At 42.1% G+C, this 21,413-nt stretch overlaps 1 protein-coding gene across 1 annotated transcript in view; it reads right to left on the reverse strand.

Annotated features, from left to right (window-relative positions):
* The window catches only part of LOC139475730 (DNA mismatch repair protein Msh2-like), a 29,054-nt gene that overhangs the window by 1,741 nt on the left and 5,900 nt on the right, over positions 1–21,413 (reverse strand). Inside the window, exons 5-25 of the mRNA XM_071258919.1 lie at positions 20,679–20,824; positions 19,918–20,028; positions 17,062–17,148; positions 16,000–16,123; positions 15,372–15,458; positions 13,638–13,696; positions 12,993–13,113; positions 12,750–12,863; positions 12,136–12,272; positions 11,830–11,946; positions 10,683–10,797; positions 9,504–9,559; positions 8,063–8,324; positions 7,410–7,535; positions 6,720–6,815; positions 5,543–5,607; positions 4,611–4,778; positions 3,383–3,474; positions 2,103–2,257; positions 1,552–1,619; positions 67–180 (exon numbers count right to left, since the gene is read on the reverse strand). Of these exons, the coding sequence (XP_071115020.1) occupies positions 67–180; positions 1,552–1,619; positions 2,103–2,257; positions 3,383–3,474; positions 4,611–4,778; positions 5,543–5,607; positions 6,720–6,815; positions 7,410–7,535; positions 8,063–8,324; positions 9,504–9,559; positions 10,683–10,797; positions 11,830–11,946; positions 12,136–12,272; positions 12,750–12,863; positions 12,993–13,113; positions 13,638–13,696; positions 15,372–15,458; positions 16,000–16,123; positions 17,062–17,148; positions 19,918–20,028; positions 20,679–20,824 (2,420 nt within the window). The remainder of the gene's footprint in view (positions 1–66; positions 181–1,551; positions 1,620–2,102; positions 2,258–3,382; positions 3,475–4,610; positions 4,779–5,542; positions 5,608–6,719; positions 6,816–7,409; positions 7,536–8,062; positions 8,325–9,503; positions 9,560–10,682; positions 10,798–11,829; positions 11,947–12,135; positions 12,273–12,749; positions 12,864–12,992; positions 13,114–13,637; positions 13,697–15,371; positions 15,459–15,999; positions 16,124–17,061; positions 17,149–19,917; positions 20,029–20,678; positions 20,825–21,413) is intronic.

Below are 21,413 nucleotides of genomic sequence, written 5' to 3' on the forward strand. Positions count from 1 at the left end.
CATACATCTCTGTATTCTGTAACACCCTTTTCTAGTCATGCCATGCATGTTCTGCAACAAACTGACCTGCTTGGCACACTTGCGTTTCTTGACGGCCGGTTCTGAGTCTCCATCGAGGTCCGTACCGGTGAGGCTGATAGACTGGTAGTCTTCAAGTTCACTGGCCTTGACCTTGGCAAACTGTTAAAACAGAAATTTTCATGAGGTCAAGGTCGTTTGTTATCCACAGGGCGTCCACAGATATTTTCCGAATCTTTTCATTATTTAATCACGGTGCTCAAATGATTTGAGGCACTTTGAGAGTTAAGACCTGTTTTATTTCAAGATAGAGCTTGATTATCAATAAGACCGTCTTGACTGGGCTTCACAATTTTGTTTTCGAGCATAGAAACTAAACTTTTGTAGTCATTTAACACCCTTGCCTCAGGAAAATGTGATCATATCCAACTGGTCTGCAGCTTAATTTGGACTGATGGTTTATGTAAAATAACAGATTCAAATCTTGTCATGTATTTGTAAAAATTTGTGGCTCTTCGGAAAATGACCTCACTTTTTTGTCCCTGGTGGTCCGAACAACCATACATATTTGGCAAAAGCTATGAACACTGCAGATGTCAAGTGCATAATTAAATGATCACTAGAATTCATAAACGTGAGATCAGTTTTTCTGTCAAATCATGTCGGCACAATGTGAGAGGATAGCTACAATGTCCAAGGGCTGGGATAGTCTGAGGATGACAGACTTGGGAATTGATTCTGTAGGCTTTATTGAGTACTTGTGTGTGATTGTACATGCCGCCATGCGGTGCCTATTTCCGAAGATGCCTTGCGGCAAGGGAGCAGTTATAGAGTTCCTGCTAGGGAGCATTAATTTACAAAGCTTGCACACAGATGGTACGACTACATTACACAATGGTACAGGGTGTAGATATTTACCACATATAACTCATTTGAAAACAGTTATTTATACTGACTGACCAAGGATCCTAACAGGTTGAGGATCAAACCCTGGACCAGTGGAACCAGGAACTAACCCCGTTCATCAAACACACTCAAACTTGATATCCTCACGGAATAATTTATAAGGTACAGCATACTTTAAACAGAATCTGGGAAAATGTCTAAGAAATAGGTGTGGAAAACTGGTGTTCATCTGACTGTGGTCCAGGCTATGTATCTGTGCAGTGAGGTCACAATGCGATACATATCATGATACAAAGGTCACGTTACGATACATATCACGACTTGCATATTTACATCAAATCATGTTGAAACGTCTTGACTATAAATATTCCAGAGCAGGTTTAAAAGGAAAAGCTAGGTGAAGACACGTTTGTTGTGGCTATTTTTAGTAGTTAGCTTAATTACAACACATTTTGCGATTTTTGACTGACAAAACCGCCGGGGGTCATTAAACAAGCAGTTATGTATATTAGCAGGTGTATCGTCTTGTATCGTCACAGAAAAATATCTATCGTGCCTGGGCATGACAACCCTCTATGCACCTGTGCAGCATGTATTGTTTCACCTCTAGTGCTGGGGGTATCTCACCTCGACGACATGCTTGGGGAAGTGAGCCAGCTCCGCCACGTGGATCCCGAAACTCTGGTCACACACACCTGCGGTGAAGAACATGTCATCAGCAGCTTTCCAAAACTAATGACTAATTAATTTTGAATATTGTTGACATAATGTTTTTCCTAACAACCAGAACCATAAACACAATACTAAAGCATGGTAAGGTTTTTGTCCTCTGTCTTCAGATTTAAACATATAAATTCAATTCTACTAAAATAGATACCACGTCTGTGCTTGTTATCAAGATTGTAACAGAAAGTGTAACATTTGAACTGTAACCATGGTTACCGGTAACTGTTGGTTACCAATAAAATGTTTAAGCACTCTCAACAACACCCTCCAGCACGTGCTTTTGGTCTGACACTCCCCACACATCAGTGTCGTGGTTTGACACTCCCCCCACATCAGTGTCGTGGTCTAACACTCCCCAACATCAGTGTCGTGGTCTAACACTCCCCCACATCAGTGTCATGGTCTAACGCTCCCCCCACATCAGTGTCGTGGTCTAACCCTCGACAACTCACCAGGCTTGACTCTGTACAGCAGTGTTAGGGTATCGTTAGTGGTGAGGGCAGTCACATGACGGTTGGTCACCGTGGGGACGACATCGGCCAGCGCCGTCAACTCATGGAAGTGAGTCGCAAACACACAGAATGCCTTGATCTTTGTAGCAATACTCCTGTAACCATGGCAACAATTAAATAATACAAGTGAAGTAATACACACAAAAAAACACATATGCACTTACTGGTAAGCCAGGATAAGTTGAGTTGTGGTCTGACAATTAACCCTGTATGACTGTATGAGGTAAGCCTACTGGCGCGTACCATTGTGAAAAAAGGGGTTGCGGGTCATGAGCTCTGATGCCCTTTAGTGTAGATACTGACAGACTTCTTTCTTCATGTAATTTATGACATTATAGGCCAATTCTCGAGTCAGAAAATGTATGATTTGGCCATGCTCACCTAGCCTTGACATGTTTATTTGTTTGTAATTAACTTCTATCAACGACTTTTAGTTCTGGTATCGTCTTGTCGAATCAACGTCTTAATAGTCTTATGAGCACCACGTGTGTCCACATGAGTGAAGTCAATTTCATCGTCATGACCTGCACGTGCCCAACATGCTTACACCCTCCTCTATAAAATCATTCGTCACCACTCGCCCCTGCAAGAAGACACGTCCCCCTATCGATGAATGGTATGCACGAAAATACAACAAACCAATCAGAATGCGAGTATGATTTCAAGTTCTTCGTAAAAAAATCCCTCAGAAATAATTTTTGATTTTGCATATGTCTTGCATCTAAAAATATCCAAAGACACAGCTAAATGTGTTCAATCATACTGTATAATTCCGCACGTCCAGATGTGCTTTAAATTGCTTCTGAAATATATATGATATATGGGGAAATATATGTGAACCATTACGCAACGAGATGACAATTGTTTTAGGTATGCCCGTTTGCGCTAAGATGGAACCCGGTCGCAAAAGTGGCCATGAGAGGGACACGAGTCACTATTCGGCTTGTCCCGGAATAACACGAGTTGGTCACGAATGCTATGAAATGTTAAGGCCTTTTTGACAGATTCAAATATAAAACCTTTTCAAACCTGTGTGGACCTTTGGGAGGAACAGTGAAGTGAAAACACCTAATGTTGATATTACGATTAGTGACCTATTTGTTTCTGTGAAACATTTTCATAAACAGCAGTACACATCATAAAGCAATATCCCCACGTTCCCCTATTTCTTCCAGTCAGTATATTCACGTGTCAGCCACACAGGCCTTACACACACTTACTCAGAGATTGCCCATGCCAGTCCGAAGCCGTCATATGTCGATGTTCCACGCCCCAGTTCATCAATGATTATCAGCGAGTTCTCCGTGGCTGACTGTAAACAAATACAGTATGAGACTTGTCCAAGAGGGTAGATTTCATCCTGACAGCCCAATACTGGTCCAGCACAATGTACAAGATTTCCCACATTCTTGAATTATGGATAAAACTTTTTTTCTAATTACAAACCACAGTAACAAAGGAATTCAAACAATAGAAGCAATGGTTTCTATGGTCGGCTAAAAAGATAAAATAACAGTCTTGGTTCTCGGGCACTGCCCGCATCATCATCATAAAGTCTGCAACACGTTTTGTTTTTATTTCCATTAAAAAAAATAAATCTTTAAATATTCCGCGTCTTGAACACTCGACCCCGGCAGTGAAATGCTACAATACTTAAGAAGAACATGTCTTTTCAGTAATTATAGTAAACAAAATAAAGTTACATACAAGCTTGAACAACAACAACAAAATAAAAACACCGCCCACCCGCACTATATTTTCAAAAGCCACTGCCTGTGAACCAATTCTTTTTCATTAAGCCTGAGATTCCAAAAAAGTGTTTTATCCAAGAACAATCTATGAGCTCTATTTACTGTGTGAGTTAGTGTATTTTGTTCAAAGCTGCACCCAGCAATATTGAAGTTGTAACAGTCTGTTAATACAGGTCTGGACCGGCCAACTGAGTGACTGAAAGCAAGGGCAATGATCCCTGCCATCGCAGCATGAATCAGCCAAGTCACTCGTACAGACGAACCTATTGGTCATAAGTAATCGGTCCAGACCACCTAATGCTCTTTAGTCACCGGTCCAGAGCACCTAATGCTCTTTAGTCACCAATCTAGATCACCTAATGCTCTAGAGTCACCAGTCCAGAGCACCTAATGCTCTCGAGTCACCGGTCCAGAGCACCTAATGCTCTTGAGTCACCGGTCCAGAGCACCTAATGCTCTTGAGTCACCGGTCCAGAGCACCTTATGCTCTTGAGTCACCGGTCCAGACAGCCTAAAGCTCTTGAGTCACCGGTCCAGAGCACCTAAAGCTCTTTAGTCACCGGTCCAGAACACCTTATGTTCCATAATCACCACTTGCAACAAGTATAGGCTACGGAGGATCTACTCCGCCAGGGAACTCCCATGGCAGCCCTATGGAGACTATCCAGGTATATTTCAGACTGCGGAATGGTCTCACCCTCAGTATGGAGGCAGTCTCCAGCATCTCCGCCATGAAGGTGGACACGCCCTTCAGCTGACTGTCCCCCGCCCCCACGCGGGCCAGGATACTGTCCATCACGGAGACCTCCGCCTCCTCACAGGGGACGAAGCAGCCCAGCTGGGCCATCAACACAATAACACCAATCTGAAATTACGGCAAATCATTCACATCAGCTTAGTCATTCTAAATGCTCCATTCAAAATCAAATGGGACAGTACACATCTTAAATAACCAGTTAATACCGTATTCGACTTAATAAGCGCCCAGGTCGCTCTCAAAATTAGAAATAGAGGGCTCTTACTAAAATATTATTTTGGTGAAAAAAAACAGAGTGGAAAGATTTTAAATTTCGTGGTTTATGCTGACAGCCTTAAATGTTTACATATGACAGATATATTTTTACAGGATTTAATTGCCTATAATTAAGGGTGCATATAACTCATGAGTGCCTATTATACGCGAATAAATAAGTCTTACACTGATCAATTGGAAGGGGTGCTAATTGAGACTGTTCACTAGCAAATATCGCCGAGGGCACTTATTACAGTGGGGCGCTTATTACGTTGAATACGGTAGTTAATTTTCTATGACAGATTAACAAAATTAACATGAAAAAATCAGGTGATCTTTAAATAGATGAGAATTTTTAAATATGACTATGGTCAATCTGTCTTATGAAACAATCAGGTATTCATTAACATCTCTATAATAGTATATATTTCATAAATATTATACGCCTAAAAGGAAAAAACATTTTACACCTCCAGCCATGGCTAAAGACAAACTTAAAAAAGAATTAAAACGAACACAGGTGGTTTTTTTTCAGTTGTATTTCTAGTATATATGGGGTGGTCATTTGATATGTGTATGACATTCTCTCTTGACAGAGTCCACCTGACACAACTCACCGATCTGATGTACGTGGACTTGCCCCCCATATTCGGACCTGTGATGATGTGAAACATTTCCTTGTCTGCAAGGAAACAGATCTGTTATTCCAAAAACTCAATCCATTATGATGATGTCACATTATCGTTGTTGCAGGACAAGGAAATACAATCCAGTAGACAAAAGCACTGTCAAGTTAGTTAGTTGGTTTGTTGTTAAACGCCACACTCAGCAATATACCAGCTATATGAAGGCGGTCTGAAAATAATCGAGTCGTGACCAGACAATTCAGTGATTGATATCATGAGCATCGATCCAGCAATTGGGATCTATGACATGCATCAACCAAGTCAGCGAGCCTGACCACCAGATCCCATTAGTCGCCTCCTACGACAAGCATAGTCGCCTTTTACGGCAAGCATGGGTTGCTGAAGACCTATTCTACTCCGGATCTTCACGGATCCAGTGTCAAGTACTGTCTTAGGCAGCCATTGTGATCACAAGTACTACTTTAATACAGTAAAGACAGGAATTCAGGGCAAGGCACTATTCTCGCAATGAAACAGGATCAATTGTACAGACAAGATGGAATTTTTGTGTGTTTTCTGTTTCTACTGCACATGTCAGTAATTCCTCTTCCCCACTGTGAATTCTGAGATCATAGACTTGCTAAACAAGGATTAATTGTCTAATGAATTGGATTGAATTTGGTTAAAAACTGCTTTGAAATATATTTCAGTCGTATCACAGTATACCGGCTTGCTATGGATTTATTTGTGGTTTAACGCTACACTTAGCAATATTCCAGCTATATGACGGCGGTCTGTAAATAATCAAGTCTGGACCAGACAATCCAGTGATTGACATCATGAGCATCGAGTCACGCAATTGGGTACGATGACATGCATCAACCAAGTCAGAGAGCCTGACCACCCGATCCCATTAGTCGCCTTTTACGGCAAGTGTGGGTTGCTGAAGATCTATTCTACCCAGGATCTTCACAGGTCCTTGCTGTGGGAAGAAAACCTGAAGTGATGTAGGTAATAGACATTTACCACTTGTTAAACACATGAGCAAGGGTATGATGCTGACAAACCAAGAAACAGCCACATGAATCTGGGATCTGAACCTATACACAGACATCATATGCACCCTTGATCATGTTGTAAAGGGAGAGAACGGGTATAAATTGGTTACCTCTAACGAAGGAGACATCGTTGGGGATGTACGACACATCATCCTGCATCTCTAGACAAGGGTGTCGTGCCTCCGTCAGCCGCAGGGCAGCCCCACCTGGTGGACAAAACATAAACGTTAAGTGAGTGAGACTGTTGGGTTTAACGCCGCTTTTAACGGTATTCCAGTTATATCACGGCGTGTCAGCTTAATGTGGGATGAAAGCCTGAAGTGATGCAGGTCTCAGACGTTTACCACTTTGGTGAAACCCACGAGCACGGGTATGGTGCTGACAAACCTGGAAACATAATCGGTGAGACCCAGGATTCTAACCCACAATCAAAGGTTTCTGGCGTGCCCAAGGGACGCAACTCGAATCGCAGTGCCTTAGACGACTGGGCCACCCGAGCCCCCTGAAGAGAATTGTAACACCTCATTACAGGAATAGACGCAGGGCCCATCCCACACAGCAATGTAGTGCAATGACAGTTATAAGTCAAGGTTAAAGTATGGGAGTTACGATCACCTTAGTGCTACGTTAGCTTTGTGGAACAGACCCCTGGCCACCTGTCTGTCTCCCATGATTAATCTGGAGGGACAACTTTACCCACCAAAAAAATCTATTGATGTTGAATATGCCCTTGTCCGCACATAGCTGCAGATCAGTTACCTCTAAGTCATGGTGAAATACATCTTTGTTAGTTTGCTTACCTTTTGCATGAATGGTTGGTCGGACGTACGGGATAGGGGCACTGCAGGCGACGTGCGCGAAGCTGACGAGGACGTCCAGCACGGCAATGATGTCGTTGATGAGCAACATAGGATCTACATAGCCAGCTGATGGAGAAGTGATAGGGAGTGTTAGTACACGCAACATAGGATCTACACAGAGACGAGAGAGACTGGGGTCACATGGAGGTAAGGTGAAATGGGGTTTAACATTGCGTCCCAAGATTATTGGACTTGTATAGCAACGTGCATACATGTGTGTGTTTGTGGCTGCATGTACTAGTCCGGACTGATGCCGATTTATAGCGAGATACCATGCCACATTTCAACATAAATACCCCACTCAGACACAGTTTACTGACTCTGAGCTGACCAATCCTTGTTTTAGCGCTAGGTAGGGTAGCAACAAGTACCATCTTTCAACGTCTTTTGGTATGAGGCGACGATCGAACCCCGGACCTTCCCTCACCTGACAGACGCTCTCCCACTAGACCACAGAGGAGGTCTGGTAACAAGGAAGTGCAACACATGTTTATCCTCAAATGCAAACTGGGCTTCCCACACCATTAAACCTAGCAATAAGTAATCCACTGCACACATACTGACAATGCACTGCTTGGACCCTATTGTACTACCTGCGATGTTGATGATCTCCGTGACAACACTCTTCTGCTGTTCTCCGTATTCTTCCTTTGCTTGCAAGTATTCTTCATTCAACTGACGCACTGCGGTGTTGTGAAAGCGTACACCATTCTTGTTGGTGTCGATGGTGCGGTAGTTCTTGTTGTTGCGCAAACTCTTCTCATCTTTCCTGGTCACACGGAAGAAGTAGCCCAGCTGCGAGTTGCTCTCCAGCTTCAGGGTCTTGTTAGCCTCCAGACCCAGGTCTCGGGCCACCTGCAACATGGCCGCCAGTTCTATAGTGGGTGAGTGGGTGACCACGACTTAAACAGTATGGTCCTGACAAGGTGTGTGGGAGGAAAATCACAGAGTGACACAGACCCTTATTATGTTATTGTGTTTGTTTGTTTGTTTGTTTGTTGTTTAACTCCACAGTCAGCAATATTCCAGCTATATGATGGCGGTCTGTAAATAATCGAGTTTGGACCAGACAATCCAGTGATTGACATCATAAGCATCAATCCACGCAACTGGGATACGATGACATTCATCAACCAAGTCAGTGAGTCTGACCACTCGATCTCATTTGTCGCCTCTTACGACAGGCATACTCGCCTTTTAAGCAAGCATGGGTTCCTGAAGACCTATTCAACCCTTGTCACTGTGAAACCCATGGGCATGGGTTCCTGAAGACCTATTCTACCCTGGTCATTGTGAAACCCACGGGCATGGGTTCCTGAAGACCTATTCTACCCTGGTCACTGTGAAACCCACGGGCATTGGTATGGTGCTGACAAACCAAGAATTATAATAAGTGCAAATGTTGCGAGATCGCATGCAGTGTTGCGAGTATGCAACCTGCTGTATCAGTTGACAGCTTTTGACGAATGAATAAACTATCGTGTAAGTTTTTATTGATAGATTTAGGTGCGCTATATACATTTACTCAAGCAACACAACATTTTGATTTTTATAGGAGAAAGTGATAATATCAATGCAGATGAAGCTATTGAAAAAAATAACAGTGTGATATACATAATTGAATGTTGATGCAATATCTATGACAACAGGGTTAGAAATTGGCACTAGTCCTATAGTCCTTGCCAAACTGCCCAATAGTAAAGGTATCCTAAGGACTAGTAGAAATTTGCCATTTTTAAAGGTTTTGCTATATGTTATCATTACAAGGACGAGTTGACTGAAACTGTTAGTTTCTACTGCTGTGACAACTATGTGAGAATATTGCGGAATCGAAGTCAATCCCTGTAAGACCCTTAAAATCTGAAAATAAAATGTTTATCTCCGAGTTGAGCTGAGTTAAGTAACCAAACCCTGGTCTAATTCCATGTGATGTCCACCAATCATCCTCTCATAGTCTTGTGGTGGACAAGTACAGCTGTGACAACAACCTACATCAGTCAGTCAAGCGTGTGATGTAAGGGAGACAACTCTTACCCTATTCATCTGTCCCTTGATCTGTCCCTCCAAGTCATCGATCTTCTCGCGGAGAGCTGCAAGGGGAGAGACACATGAGTAGGCGCCATGAGTAGGCAAATACTTCACAGGTATGTGTGTATATACTACGTTTTCCATGACCCATGTAGTAGAAGAGATTGATGTAAGTTGATCTGTTATGACTGGCAGTCGATTCGCTTCATGTCACTCTTACATAGGCCTTCTAGAAACTATCATACCCTAAAATATCTGGCCTAATCAAGCCTGTCATACTCTAAAGTATTCTCACTGCTGCAGACCGCTGAAATAAGGCCACAAAAGCACTTGACATTTTACTAACGCTTTGATCATTTACTGTCACTGTCAATCACTACAAATAAACATACCACAATCTCTGCCACATAATATACACTGGGCAGATATGATGTGCAATGTCTATTTTTAGACATAAGCTGTGTATAGCTCACAGAGGTTAATTAGGCCCTTAAAGAACTTGAAGAACTTTATTGCTGGACACTGAATCAATGTGTAGAGTAGATACAAAAGCAATGATGGATATGTCAAGCAAGACATAGAGAATCTCATCCAAGTGTCTTTTGATATCAAAAGACACAAGGGTGCGATTTTTTTAATCATCCAACACCATTCTTTCAAATTTTTCAGTTTGTTTGTTGTTTAACGCCCTACTCAGCAATATTCCAGCTATATGACAGCGGTCTCTAAATAATCGAGTCTGGACCAGACAATCCAGTGATTGACATTAAGTGCATCAATCCACGCAATTGGGATCGATGACTTGCATCAACCAAGTCGGCAAGCCTGACCACCCGATCTCAATAGTCGAATCTCACGACAAGCCCTGGTTCTCAAGATTTCAAATTTCCCGCCCTTGATTTTCATGAGCATATTTGATTTGCTACACTACTCATTCTAATGGACCAATGAGAATGCGAGTTACAAACAAACCTGAATGATGGGTTGGTGATATCAACAACATGGTAACATGAGTTACCTCCCTTACCCATCTCCTATATTTGTTAATTTACAGAAAGCAAAGTTGTCCTTTCTGTTAAACTGTCAGCTTCTGTTAAATCTCTGTCTTGTGTGACTATGAACGGATGAAATGGGCATAATCAGCCTTACAACATGACTTAATTCTAACAAGAGAGAGTGACTGACCCGTGAGGTTCTCGTCGAAGTCGGGCTTGATCAGGTATTCATGATGCTCCACTTGCTGCAGGTCCAGCGTGGTCTCCACCATCTCCTGGAACTTGGAGAAGTCCATCAGCAGCTCCTGGTAAACACAGTGGAGAAGATGAACACAAGGCTAAACAGGGGATAAACAGAGATGAACACAAGGCTAAACAGGGGATAAACAGAAGATGAACACAAGGCTAAACAGGGGATAAACAGAAGATGAACACAAGGCTAAACAGGGGATAAACAGAGATGAACACAAGGCTAAACAGGGGATAAACAGAAGATGAACACAAGGCTAAACAGGGGATAAACAGAAGATGAACACAAGGTTAAACAGGGGATAAACAGAAGATGAACACAAGGCTAAACAGGGGATAAACAGAAGATGAACACAATGGAGAAACAGAAGATGAACACAAGGCTAAACAGGGGATAAACAGAAGATAAACACCAGGCTAAACAGGGGATAAACAGAAGATGAACACAAGGCTAAACAGGGGATAAACAGAAGATGAACACAAGGCTAAACAGGGGATAAACAGAAGATGAACACAAGGCTAAACAGGGGATAAACAGAAGATGAACACAAGGCTAAACAGGGGATAAACAGAAGATAAACACAAGGCTAAACAGGGGATAAACAGAAGATGAACACAAGGCTAAACAGGGGATAAACAGAAGATAAACACAAGGCTAAACAGGGGATAAACAGAAGATGAACACAAGGCTAAACAGGGGATAAACAGAAGATGAACACAAGGCTAAACAGGGGATAAACAGAAGATGAACACAGTGGAGGAACAGAAGATAAACACAATGGATAAACGGAAGATGAACACAAGGATAAACAGGGAATAAACAGAAGATGAACACAAGGATAAACAGGGGATAAACAGAAGATGAACTGCAGATAAAGATGACACAAACAGTGGATAAACAGAAGATAACCAGTGCAGATAAACACAAGGATATACATGGAATAAACAAGGGATATACAGAAGATAAACATCAAATAAACAGTGGCTAAACACACAAGATCAACAGCAAACAGTACAGAGGACAAACAGAAGAGAAACAGCAGATAAACACAGGTAATACACACAAGGTATAAACATATTGTTCTGACCTTGAGGGGGTTAGTGAAGAGCTCCATGAGGAGTGGCTGATGAGTGCCTGAGTGCCGTTCCAACGTCTCCAGCAACTGCGGCATCTTGTCCACTGCCTGGTACACTCGGTAGCAGTCCTACACAGACAGGGAATGTTCCACGTGTGTCCACTTATATACACTCACTGAATATAGTCAGCTTGAAAACTTAAAGACTGCTTTAAAGGGCAAGTTAGGACAACAGAATACTTTGCAGTTTTTGATATCATAGGACATACATGCTGGACAAGTAACAACTGTACTAGCCAAGTGTGTCATGTTGTATACCTGTAGTGATGCCTTCTGGCGTTGGAACTTCTTGGCAAGACGCTGGAAGTCCGGGATGCGACGGAGCTGATCTTCCTGCAGCGTCTGGCGCAGCTCCGCATCCTCAACAACAGCCTCCACCACATTGAGACGCTCTTCTGTTGGGGGACAACACCAGCGGTCATATAAAACATAAATATACCCCGTCCCACTCAACTGTATTTGCATTTCTGGATTCTCAAAAGTCTTCTCGGGACATAGGATATTGCAGACACCATATTAGCACGGGTATGGTGCTGACAAACCTAGAAACATAATCTGGGCGAACTGGGATTCGAACCCACAATCAAAGGTTTCTGGCGTGCCCAAAGGTTGCAACTCTGCACAGTGAATCGAGGCGTCTTAGACAACTTTCCCCCCTTCGGGAAAAAGAAGGGATAAGCCAGGAGAATAAGTCAGGATAAGGTAAAAATCACTGTTTATCCGGATGATACTGTTGCACATGAAATCAATCATTTCAATGTATTTTTGAATCCTATATAATTGCTAACTCCCTTTGATAATGGTCAGATGTTTTCTGGACTAACGTGGTCCATACTAACAGGGTCTGCACTAACGATGTGCAACTCTATTACCTATCCTGTTGACGTCCATGAGGGGCTGCTTGACCCACTGCCCCAAGAGACGCTGACCCTGTGCTGTCCGACACTTGTTGAGCAAACCCAGCACGCTCTGGTTCTTGTTGCCACCTGCAAGGTCAAGGTCATCACCACTTGAGGAAAACCGTATGCATTTTTAATACCTAAATTTTAAATGATGACAGCAATTTTTTTACCAAAGAACAATTGGATGTATGCTCAACTGGTTGTGACTCTCACCTTCATTGGGACTGGGCGTCAGGTTGAGAGCCCTAACGGCTGCTGCATCCAGTCTCATGTACTGACCCAACTCAAAACTCCCGACAGTGTACTGGCCGAAGTTGTCCTCGTCAGACAGCAGCTGAAACAAAATGGTACAGGGAAAAAGATTAGCAATAGTGAGTGAGTGAGTGAGTTGGGGTTAATGCCGCCTTTAACAGTATTCCAGTTATACTGCAGCGTGTCAGCTTAATGTGGGAGAAAAGCCCGAAGTGATGCAGGTCTCAGACGTTTACCACTTCGGTGAAACCCACGAGCACGGGTATGGTGCTGACAAACCTAGAAACATAATCGGGGTGAACCTGGGATTCAAACCCACAATCATAGGTTTCTGGCGTGCCCAAGGGACGCAACTCTGCACAGCGAATTGCGGTGCCTTAGACAACTGGGCCACCCGTGCCCCCAGATTAGCAATTTGTTTAATGGACACAAGACAAGTGTCATCATAATTTTGAGTTGCCACAATTAGAATCCCCTGGCCAACCATCCCAGAGTGCTGGTAACTGTAAATTCTAATCTTTGGATGGCTCTAGCTGACATAATGAAGAATTGTGTCTAGAATTGTGGCAACAGAGACCCTGTGTGGAGTAAGGTGACTTAACTGACCTCGAGGTACCGTATGACAGCAGAGAGGGCTGCAGTACCATGAGTCTTGTCCAGCTCATCTGCACAGCAAAACAAACATCATAGTCATAGCTTCCTCATATTTATAAAAGCATTCCTTAAGAAACCGTTCCAAAGGTTATTTAAATATTATACGATGGCCATAAATCGCAAAGAACAATGAAGTGTGGTTTATTTCACAATAAAACATTGTTCTATCATGACATCATGTCTGGACGATTCAAAAATGAGCTCGCAACTTGATGACGTGATGGCTGCGCCACTCATAGTTTATTCTCCCTGCAGTGTTTTATTGTACGATAAACAACTCCCACTCGTCGTTTATTTTTTAAATAAAAAGTCAGTCTGTATAAATAAAATTTGTTATCAGAGATAAAAAAAAGGGAGTGTTAGAGCAGATATTCTGTAAAAATATAAATCTGTCACAGTTAACATCGTCATATCCAAAGTCACCTGAAGAGAATTCACACAAATGTTGACTCTAAAGAATTGAATCCGTCAAACACTAGTAGGACTTACTGAGAGTAGAGCTGTTAGCTGTCTAACACTAGTAGGACTTACTGAGAGTAGAGCTGTTAGCTGTCTAACACTAGTAGGACTTACTGAGAGTAGAGCTGCTAGCTGTCTAACACTAGTAGGACTTACTGAGAGTAGTGCTGTTAGCTGTCTAACACTAGTAGGACTTACTGAGAGTAGGTAGTGCTGCTAGCTGTCTAACACTAGGGAGACTTACTGAGAGTAGAGCTGTTGGCTGTCTAACACTAGTAGGACTTACTGAGAGTAGGCAGTGCTGCTAGCTGTCTAACACTAGTAGGACTTACTGAGAGTAGAGCTGTTAGCTGTCTAACACTAGTAGGACTTACTGAGAGTAGGTAGTGCTGCTAGCTGTCTAACACTAGTAGGACTTACTGAGAGTAGAGCTGCTAGCTGTCTAACACTAGTAGGACTTACTGAGAGTAGAGCTGTTGGCTGTCTAACACGAGTAGGACTTACTGAGAGTAGAGCTGTTAGCTGTCTAACACAAGGGAGACTTACTGAGAGTAGAGCTGCTAGCTGTCTAACACTAGTAGGACTTACTGAGAGTAGAGCTGTTAGCTGTCTAACACTAGTAGGACTTACTGAGAGTAGAGCTGTTAGCTGTCTAACACAAGGGAGACTTACTGAGAGTAGAGCTGCTAGCTGTCTAACACTAGTAGGACTTACTGAGAGTAGTGCTGTTAGCTGTCTAACACTAGTAGGACTTACTGAGAGTAGGTAGTGCTGCTAGCTGTCTAACACTAGGGAGACTTACTGAGAGTATAGCTGTTGGCTGTCTAACACTAGTAGGACTTACTGAGAGTAGGTAGTGCTGCTAGCTGTCTAACACTAGTAGGACTTACTGAGAGTAGAGCTGTTAGCTGTCTAACACTAGTAGGACTATACTGAGAGTAGAGCTGTTAGCTGTCTAACACTAGTAGGACTTACTGAGAGTAGAGCTGTTAGCTGTCTAACACAAGGGAGACTTACTGAGAGTAGAGCTGCTAGCTGTCTAACACTAGTAGGACTTGCTGAGAGTAGAGCTGTTAGCTGTCTAACACTAGTAGGACTTACTGAGAGTAGAGCTGCTAGCTGTCTAACACTAGTAGGACTTACTGAGAGTAGAGCTGCTAGCTGTCTAACACTAGTAGGACTTACTGAGAGTAGAGCTGCTAGCTGTCTAACACTAGTAGGACTTACTGAGAGTAGAGCTGTTCGGTTGGTCTCCCTTCTTGACCTTCAGGAGTCGGTTCAAGTCCTGTACAATGTCCTTGCTAGAGAAGTCCGCTGCAGAAAGAAAGTTCAAGGTCAACAGTGATGTACATCCACCTGTCACAACTCATCATAACATGTAGCCATCTGATTGGCTAATCACCTTCAAATTGGCTACTCGGTCAGTTAGGTCATCATGATGTCATAGTTTAATGACGACCTTAAAGTGAGGGTTCTTCAGACAATTAGCTGTCAGCTTTCTAAAACGATTTGGCTTCGAACACCTACCTACTCGATTCGGAAATTTGAAGAAATGAAAACCCACACAAACACAAGTGTTCCATTGATGACACGCCCTTTTGGATGTAGATGCCATGGCGCTCAGAAACGACAGGGTGCAGGAAACATACGCAACAATATAATGGCGCCACTGTATTTTTTACTTTCGGAAATGTCCTTCTAGTTTATTTTCAAGATACATGCGTAATGGTTCACCTATCTTCACGCAGAGAGGTATCATATCGGAGTAAAAGATCTGATTTTTATGAAATTGGGTCCCCGCATGGGGTCACATCAAGACATGACCTCTCTATCATCTCTGCTGCAGTACACTCACCTCTCTTCCTCTCTGTGATGAGCAGCCCGCTGCGCTCAAGGACCTGGCGCACTCGGCCTGCATCCCCAGTTGTCTCCCCTGACATCAACACACACTCCTTTGGGCCCAGTTGAACAATCAGTGCCTACATCACAACACATTGCAATTCAGTTGGCAGGGGATCTTATAACATTGACGACTCACTATATATTAAGGACTCATGAGAGTCACATTGTTTCATTGATAACTTAAAAAAGTTCAAATGCAAATATTTGTGTCAAGTCCTGAACACTACACAGTTATTTGATGATGGCCAAATGTTTTCAAATTTCTTTGAATTTCATTCACTTTCTCACTGGGAGGTTTTTCATGGTTTACGACTTTCTTTGAATTTTATCACACAATTTTCAAGATCAATGACAGTCATGTTTAATAATCTTGCATCAATAAGGCTTAAAAAAATAAAAGAATTGGTACTCAGGAAATGACTTTCAAAAATATAGTGCAGACAGGCAGTGTTTTTTTCCTTTTTCTTTTTGCTTGTTCAAACGAGTATGTAACAAGATAAACAATTGTGTACCATCAACAAAGGGCCTCCCAACATCAACAAGCATACAAACTCCTATTGCTGCCATGACCATAACACGAGATGCACAGTAAAGCAGTGCGCATGTAAAGGGAAGTAACCGCATGCTATATTGGATCACATTTTTTTTAAGTATTCAAATTTTTTAATTTTTTTTTTAAAATGGAAATAAAATCGACACATGCGGAAGACTTTATGATGATGCGGGCGGTGCCTGAGAACCGAGACTATTATTTTTTTTAGCCAAATGATTAAAAACATATTTTGTCAACAGAAGATTGCTGTATCATGTGAACTATTAATCACAGTCACTCTGGTACAGCAAAGTATTTAGGAAGGAGCCTCATCCTAAACAAAAGCACATATTTCACATCTCTCCTCTTTTTAAACTGTCTTCTATTTCATTGTGAATGAGCCCAGTGTTTCAAATCTATACGAACTCTGTCATCAGGTGACTGACAGACAATACCCTGGGGAATACCAATTACATTACTCACCTCAAGATTTGAAAACTGGTCATTGTCGGAAAACTCACTGACAGTGAACTTCCTCTGAGTGACATCAGTGAAGCCCACGCCTACGACCTGTCACATAGTAACCGTGGAAACAGTTCTTTTTTGTACTATTCACAAAATCATCATTTCAAATCAATGTGGGATAAAATAAAATTTTCACATCTTGTCAGCCCAAAGCAAGGTAGGGTTATCTCTGTAGTGAGTTGAATATAACGCCCCTATTAACAGTATTCCAGTTAAATCGCAGTTTATTGTGTGAGGAAAGCCCGAAGTGATGCAGGTCTCAGACGTTTACCACTTCTGTGAAACCCACGAGCACGGGTATGGTGCTGACAAACCTAGAAACATAATTAGAAACCACAATCATAGGTTTCTGGATTGCCCAAGGGATGCAACTCTGCACAGCAAATCCCGGTGCCTTAGACTACTGAGCCACCCGTGTCCCCGGTTATCTCTGTAAGTGTGGATTTCAAACATTTTACAGCGAGTTATAACATCCTAGACTGTCCTTGCCCTCAATAAGAAAAACTTTCTCAATCCTATACATCTAACACAATTATCTAGGTACCGTATATCGCTGTGTATAAGGCAAGTTTTTCGTACCTAAAATGAGGGGGCTAAGAAGTGGGGTCGTATATACACGGATCTCACATTTTTTTCCACTGGCGATGTCAACCGGCGTCCGATAGCCAGCCCAGCATTTGATAATAAAACTTCGCATTTCGTCCCCAATAACTGTTCCAATAACTATTTCCATACATAAACATGATTTGTATCTCTTTTCCTTGAATAAAGTTTAATAATTTCTTCAAATAAAGTTGAAATGATCCTCGCCTCGATGCAGATTGTCAAACCACCTGACATGGTAAAACACTCAACATCCGTGAGCAGAGAGCCGGAAGTACCGGTAAGCATTTGCATATTGCACCTGTGACCTAACATGTGATAACCGGTGAAGCTGAAATCAATTCCCGCTGTTTTTACAGTTGTATTAACAAGTGTTGGAGACGGTGTGTACAAGTGATTGTGGAATAAACACACTGAATGTGAAGCAAACATAAGCCTAGTTAGTTACAACATAGTTAACTCGCATTAAATTACTCACCATTGTCTCTTATATGTTATTACTTCATAAATGAATTTTATTTTACGGGCACCAATTTGGTGTCGTACCGTGTAAACACAAATTGGCGACGTGTGCTGGAGTTACACATGCGACCTATCATTGTAGAAAAAAAACAACGCAAGATAAACATATTTTTATTGCATATATAAGGTTTATGTGCGCACTTGTGATGTGTGCGAAATACGCATCAGTCGGAAAGCGCACTTTAAATCTCGAAAGTAACTAACTAACTAACTTGTGATGCCCGTGTGCGAAAAAACCCTACAGTCGGAAAGCGCACGTTAAATCTTCTATATCAGTCAGACTTGTGATGTGTTTCATTCCCGGTCGCCTTATACACGGAGTATAGGATTTTGGGTTTATTTTTAAGGTGTGTACAGGGGGGTCGTCTTATACGTGGGGTCGCCTTATGCACAGCGATATACGGTACATTAGTGTCCAGGAAGACTACAGTTGTCACTGTTTCACCTGGGTTGTTTACTATTGTCTCAAGTTACAAAAAAAGAGCATTCATAACTCTGTAAAGTTGTAATCCTCGATGCTTGTTTCAGAATTACTAATGGGCCTCAACTCTGTAAAGTTGTAATCCTTGATGCTTGTTTCAGAATTACTAATGGGCCTTAACTCTGTAAAGTTGTAATCCTCGATGCTTGTTTCAGAATTACTAATGGGCCTTAACTCTGTTAAGTTGTAATTCTAGATGCTTGTTTTTCAATTACTAAAGGGCCATAACTCTGTAAAGTTATAATCCTCGATGCTTGTTTTGAAATTACTAAAGGGCCATAACTCTGTAAACTTGTAATTCTAGATGCTTGTTTTGGAATTACTAATGAAATATGTCACCCTTGTATCAGTGGTACTTTGAAGTACACTGCATAATGTAAAACAATATGTAATCTCACTGTCAGCTTCCCACACAAACATGCCCCCTTGCTGTGGGATGGACAGAAGAATGAACGGACAGAGCAAAAACCTGTATCCCCATCCACTTCACAGCGGTGAAGATCCGGGGTAGAATAGGTCTTCAGCAACCCATGCTTTCCGTAAAAGGCGACTGTGCTTGTCGTAAGAGGCGACTAACGGGATCGGGTGGTCAGACTCACTGACTTGGTTAATGCATGTCATCCATCCCAATTGATTGGATCGATGCTTATGATATTAATCACTGGATTGTCTGCTTACAGACCGCCGTCATATAGCTGGAATATTGCTGAGTGCGGCGTTAAACAACAACAAACCAACCAATCATGGCGTTGGAAACATTCCAACCTGTAAAAGGTAGGGATGAGTTTTCATGTGATGATACGATACCCGATACAGTTTTTTCCTGTATTGATACAAGACGATACAGTTGCTAAGATAAATAACTTACTATTTGTTTAATGATACCCAGCATTTTTGTCAATCAATTATCGTGAAATGTGTTGCGATTAGGGTTTCAGGTTCACTACTAAAAATAGTCACTACGAGCATGTGTCTACAGCTAGCTTTACCTTTTGAACCTATTGTCAAGACGTCTCAAATCATGACCTATATATCATGATATGTTTCGCATCACGACCTTGCTCTATCATTTCACCCCTAGTAATCAGGGCCCTGTTCCACAAAGCTAAGTCAATCGTAACTCCCTTTCTTTAACACTGACTTACGACAGTCAAAGCGCTAAGATCGCTTTGTGGAACGGGGTCCTGAAATGAGGAAGTTCTTCTCACCCGCTGTCCATTGTCTGTTCCCAGCTTCACACCCACGACACCTGACGAGGCTGACATCTCCGTGTTGCCAAACAAGATGTCCTCGAACTGTGTCAGGTTACCCGGAGATGCCTGTAACACAAACACGCTGTCAGCCTCACATAGATGACAGTTGTCTAACAGGGTTGGAAAAATATCTTCCGTCAATGTTAGTCACTGACCTTTGATTGTCTTTTTTTATATGTTTTAGTGAGTGAGTATGGTTTTACGCCGCTTTTAGCAATATTCCAGCAATATCACAGCGGGGGACACCAGAAATGGGCTTCACACATTGTACCCATGTCGGGAATCGAACTTGACTAATCAACCTGATTTCTTGACTGTTTGAACCACTACCACATCCATTTTGATCATTCTTGACTAAATGACCCAAAAATGAAAACAGATGCAAGATAAACAGAGTACATCAACTGGGATGCAGAAAAATGTACGCAGCTTTAGGAATGAATGCTGCTATTTTGTACAACTTAAAATAACATACTTAATCATGTAAAAAACACAGTAAACAATTGACTTCTGATTCACTTGTAGATTTGATTCAAACAATATCTAATTTAACGAACGGCCTCTGGGTATCTGTCAGTTGTTGGCTTTTATAAGTTTTGACATGTCTCTAGGCCCCCATTTTGTCAGTTTGGACCCCCCCAAGTTAAAGGCTTCGAGTCCATTGGCCCCCCAAACTACACTACCCTGGTAAGTCCCTGCAAGACAATGATTCTCACCTTGAAGGCAAGGGACCAGTCATTGTTCTTGGAGGCTCCCTTATTGCAGTACACCTCCACTCGGTACTGCCGGACAAGCAGCAGGTCGCGCACCAGCGACTCAAAGTTCATTTTGCTGAGGACCACTGACTCCACCTTGTTGGATCCTGAAACAAATTACAGGTTATCATACCACTCCAGTCCCTAAAACATGCCCGGAAATGTTACAAGTGAGCATACAACTCTCTACAACTATGAGATCAACTTCAGAGTGGTGCAGCTGCCAATAGGTCCCTACATCTGAACAGAGCTGTATCCACGCATCACAAGTCTTTGTTACTGTAACCAGCTGATTGTAGAATCCTGTATGGTCAGGTGTCTGATATCCTTAACCACTAGCCAGAGTCTCATGCTAAAGGGTATCCCGATGTCGAATAGAATTTCAGGCTTTTTAGGGGCTGTCCCAATACATGTTTATATGTTATCAAGTTCTGGCTGAAAGCTGTTGCAACATATATAGTCAAAACATCAGTTAAAAAGTTTCATATCTTATTAATTGTTATTATAATGGATAGTGTTGGCGGACATATACTAAGATGCCCTAAATTAAGAATAGAATAAAAGAAAAAAAAAGATGCCCTAAATTTTTCTGTTCTTATTCATTAATTGACGACCAGTCGCTTTACAACCAGCTAGTTTTCATGCGTAGTTCTGGTCAATTGTGTTCTGGTAGAGTGCAGGTATTTACTGTTGAAT

This window comes from Haliotis cracherodii, unplaced genomic scaffold (assembly GCF_022045235.1).
Source record: "Haliotis cracherodii isolate W230 unplaced genomic scaffold, xgHalCrac1.p SCAF_3, whole genome shotgun sequence".
In the NCBI taxonomy this organism is placed as follows: domain Eukaryota; kingdom Metazoa; phylum Mollusca; class Gastropoda; order Lepetellida; family Haliotidae; genus Haliotis; species Haliotis cracherodii.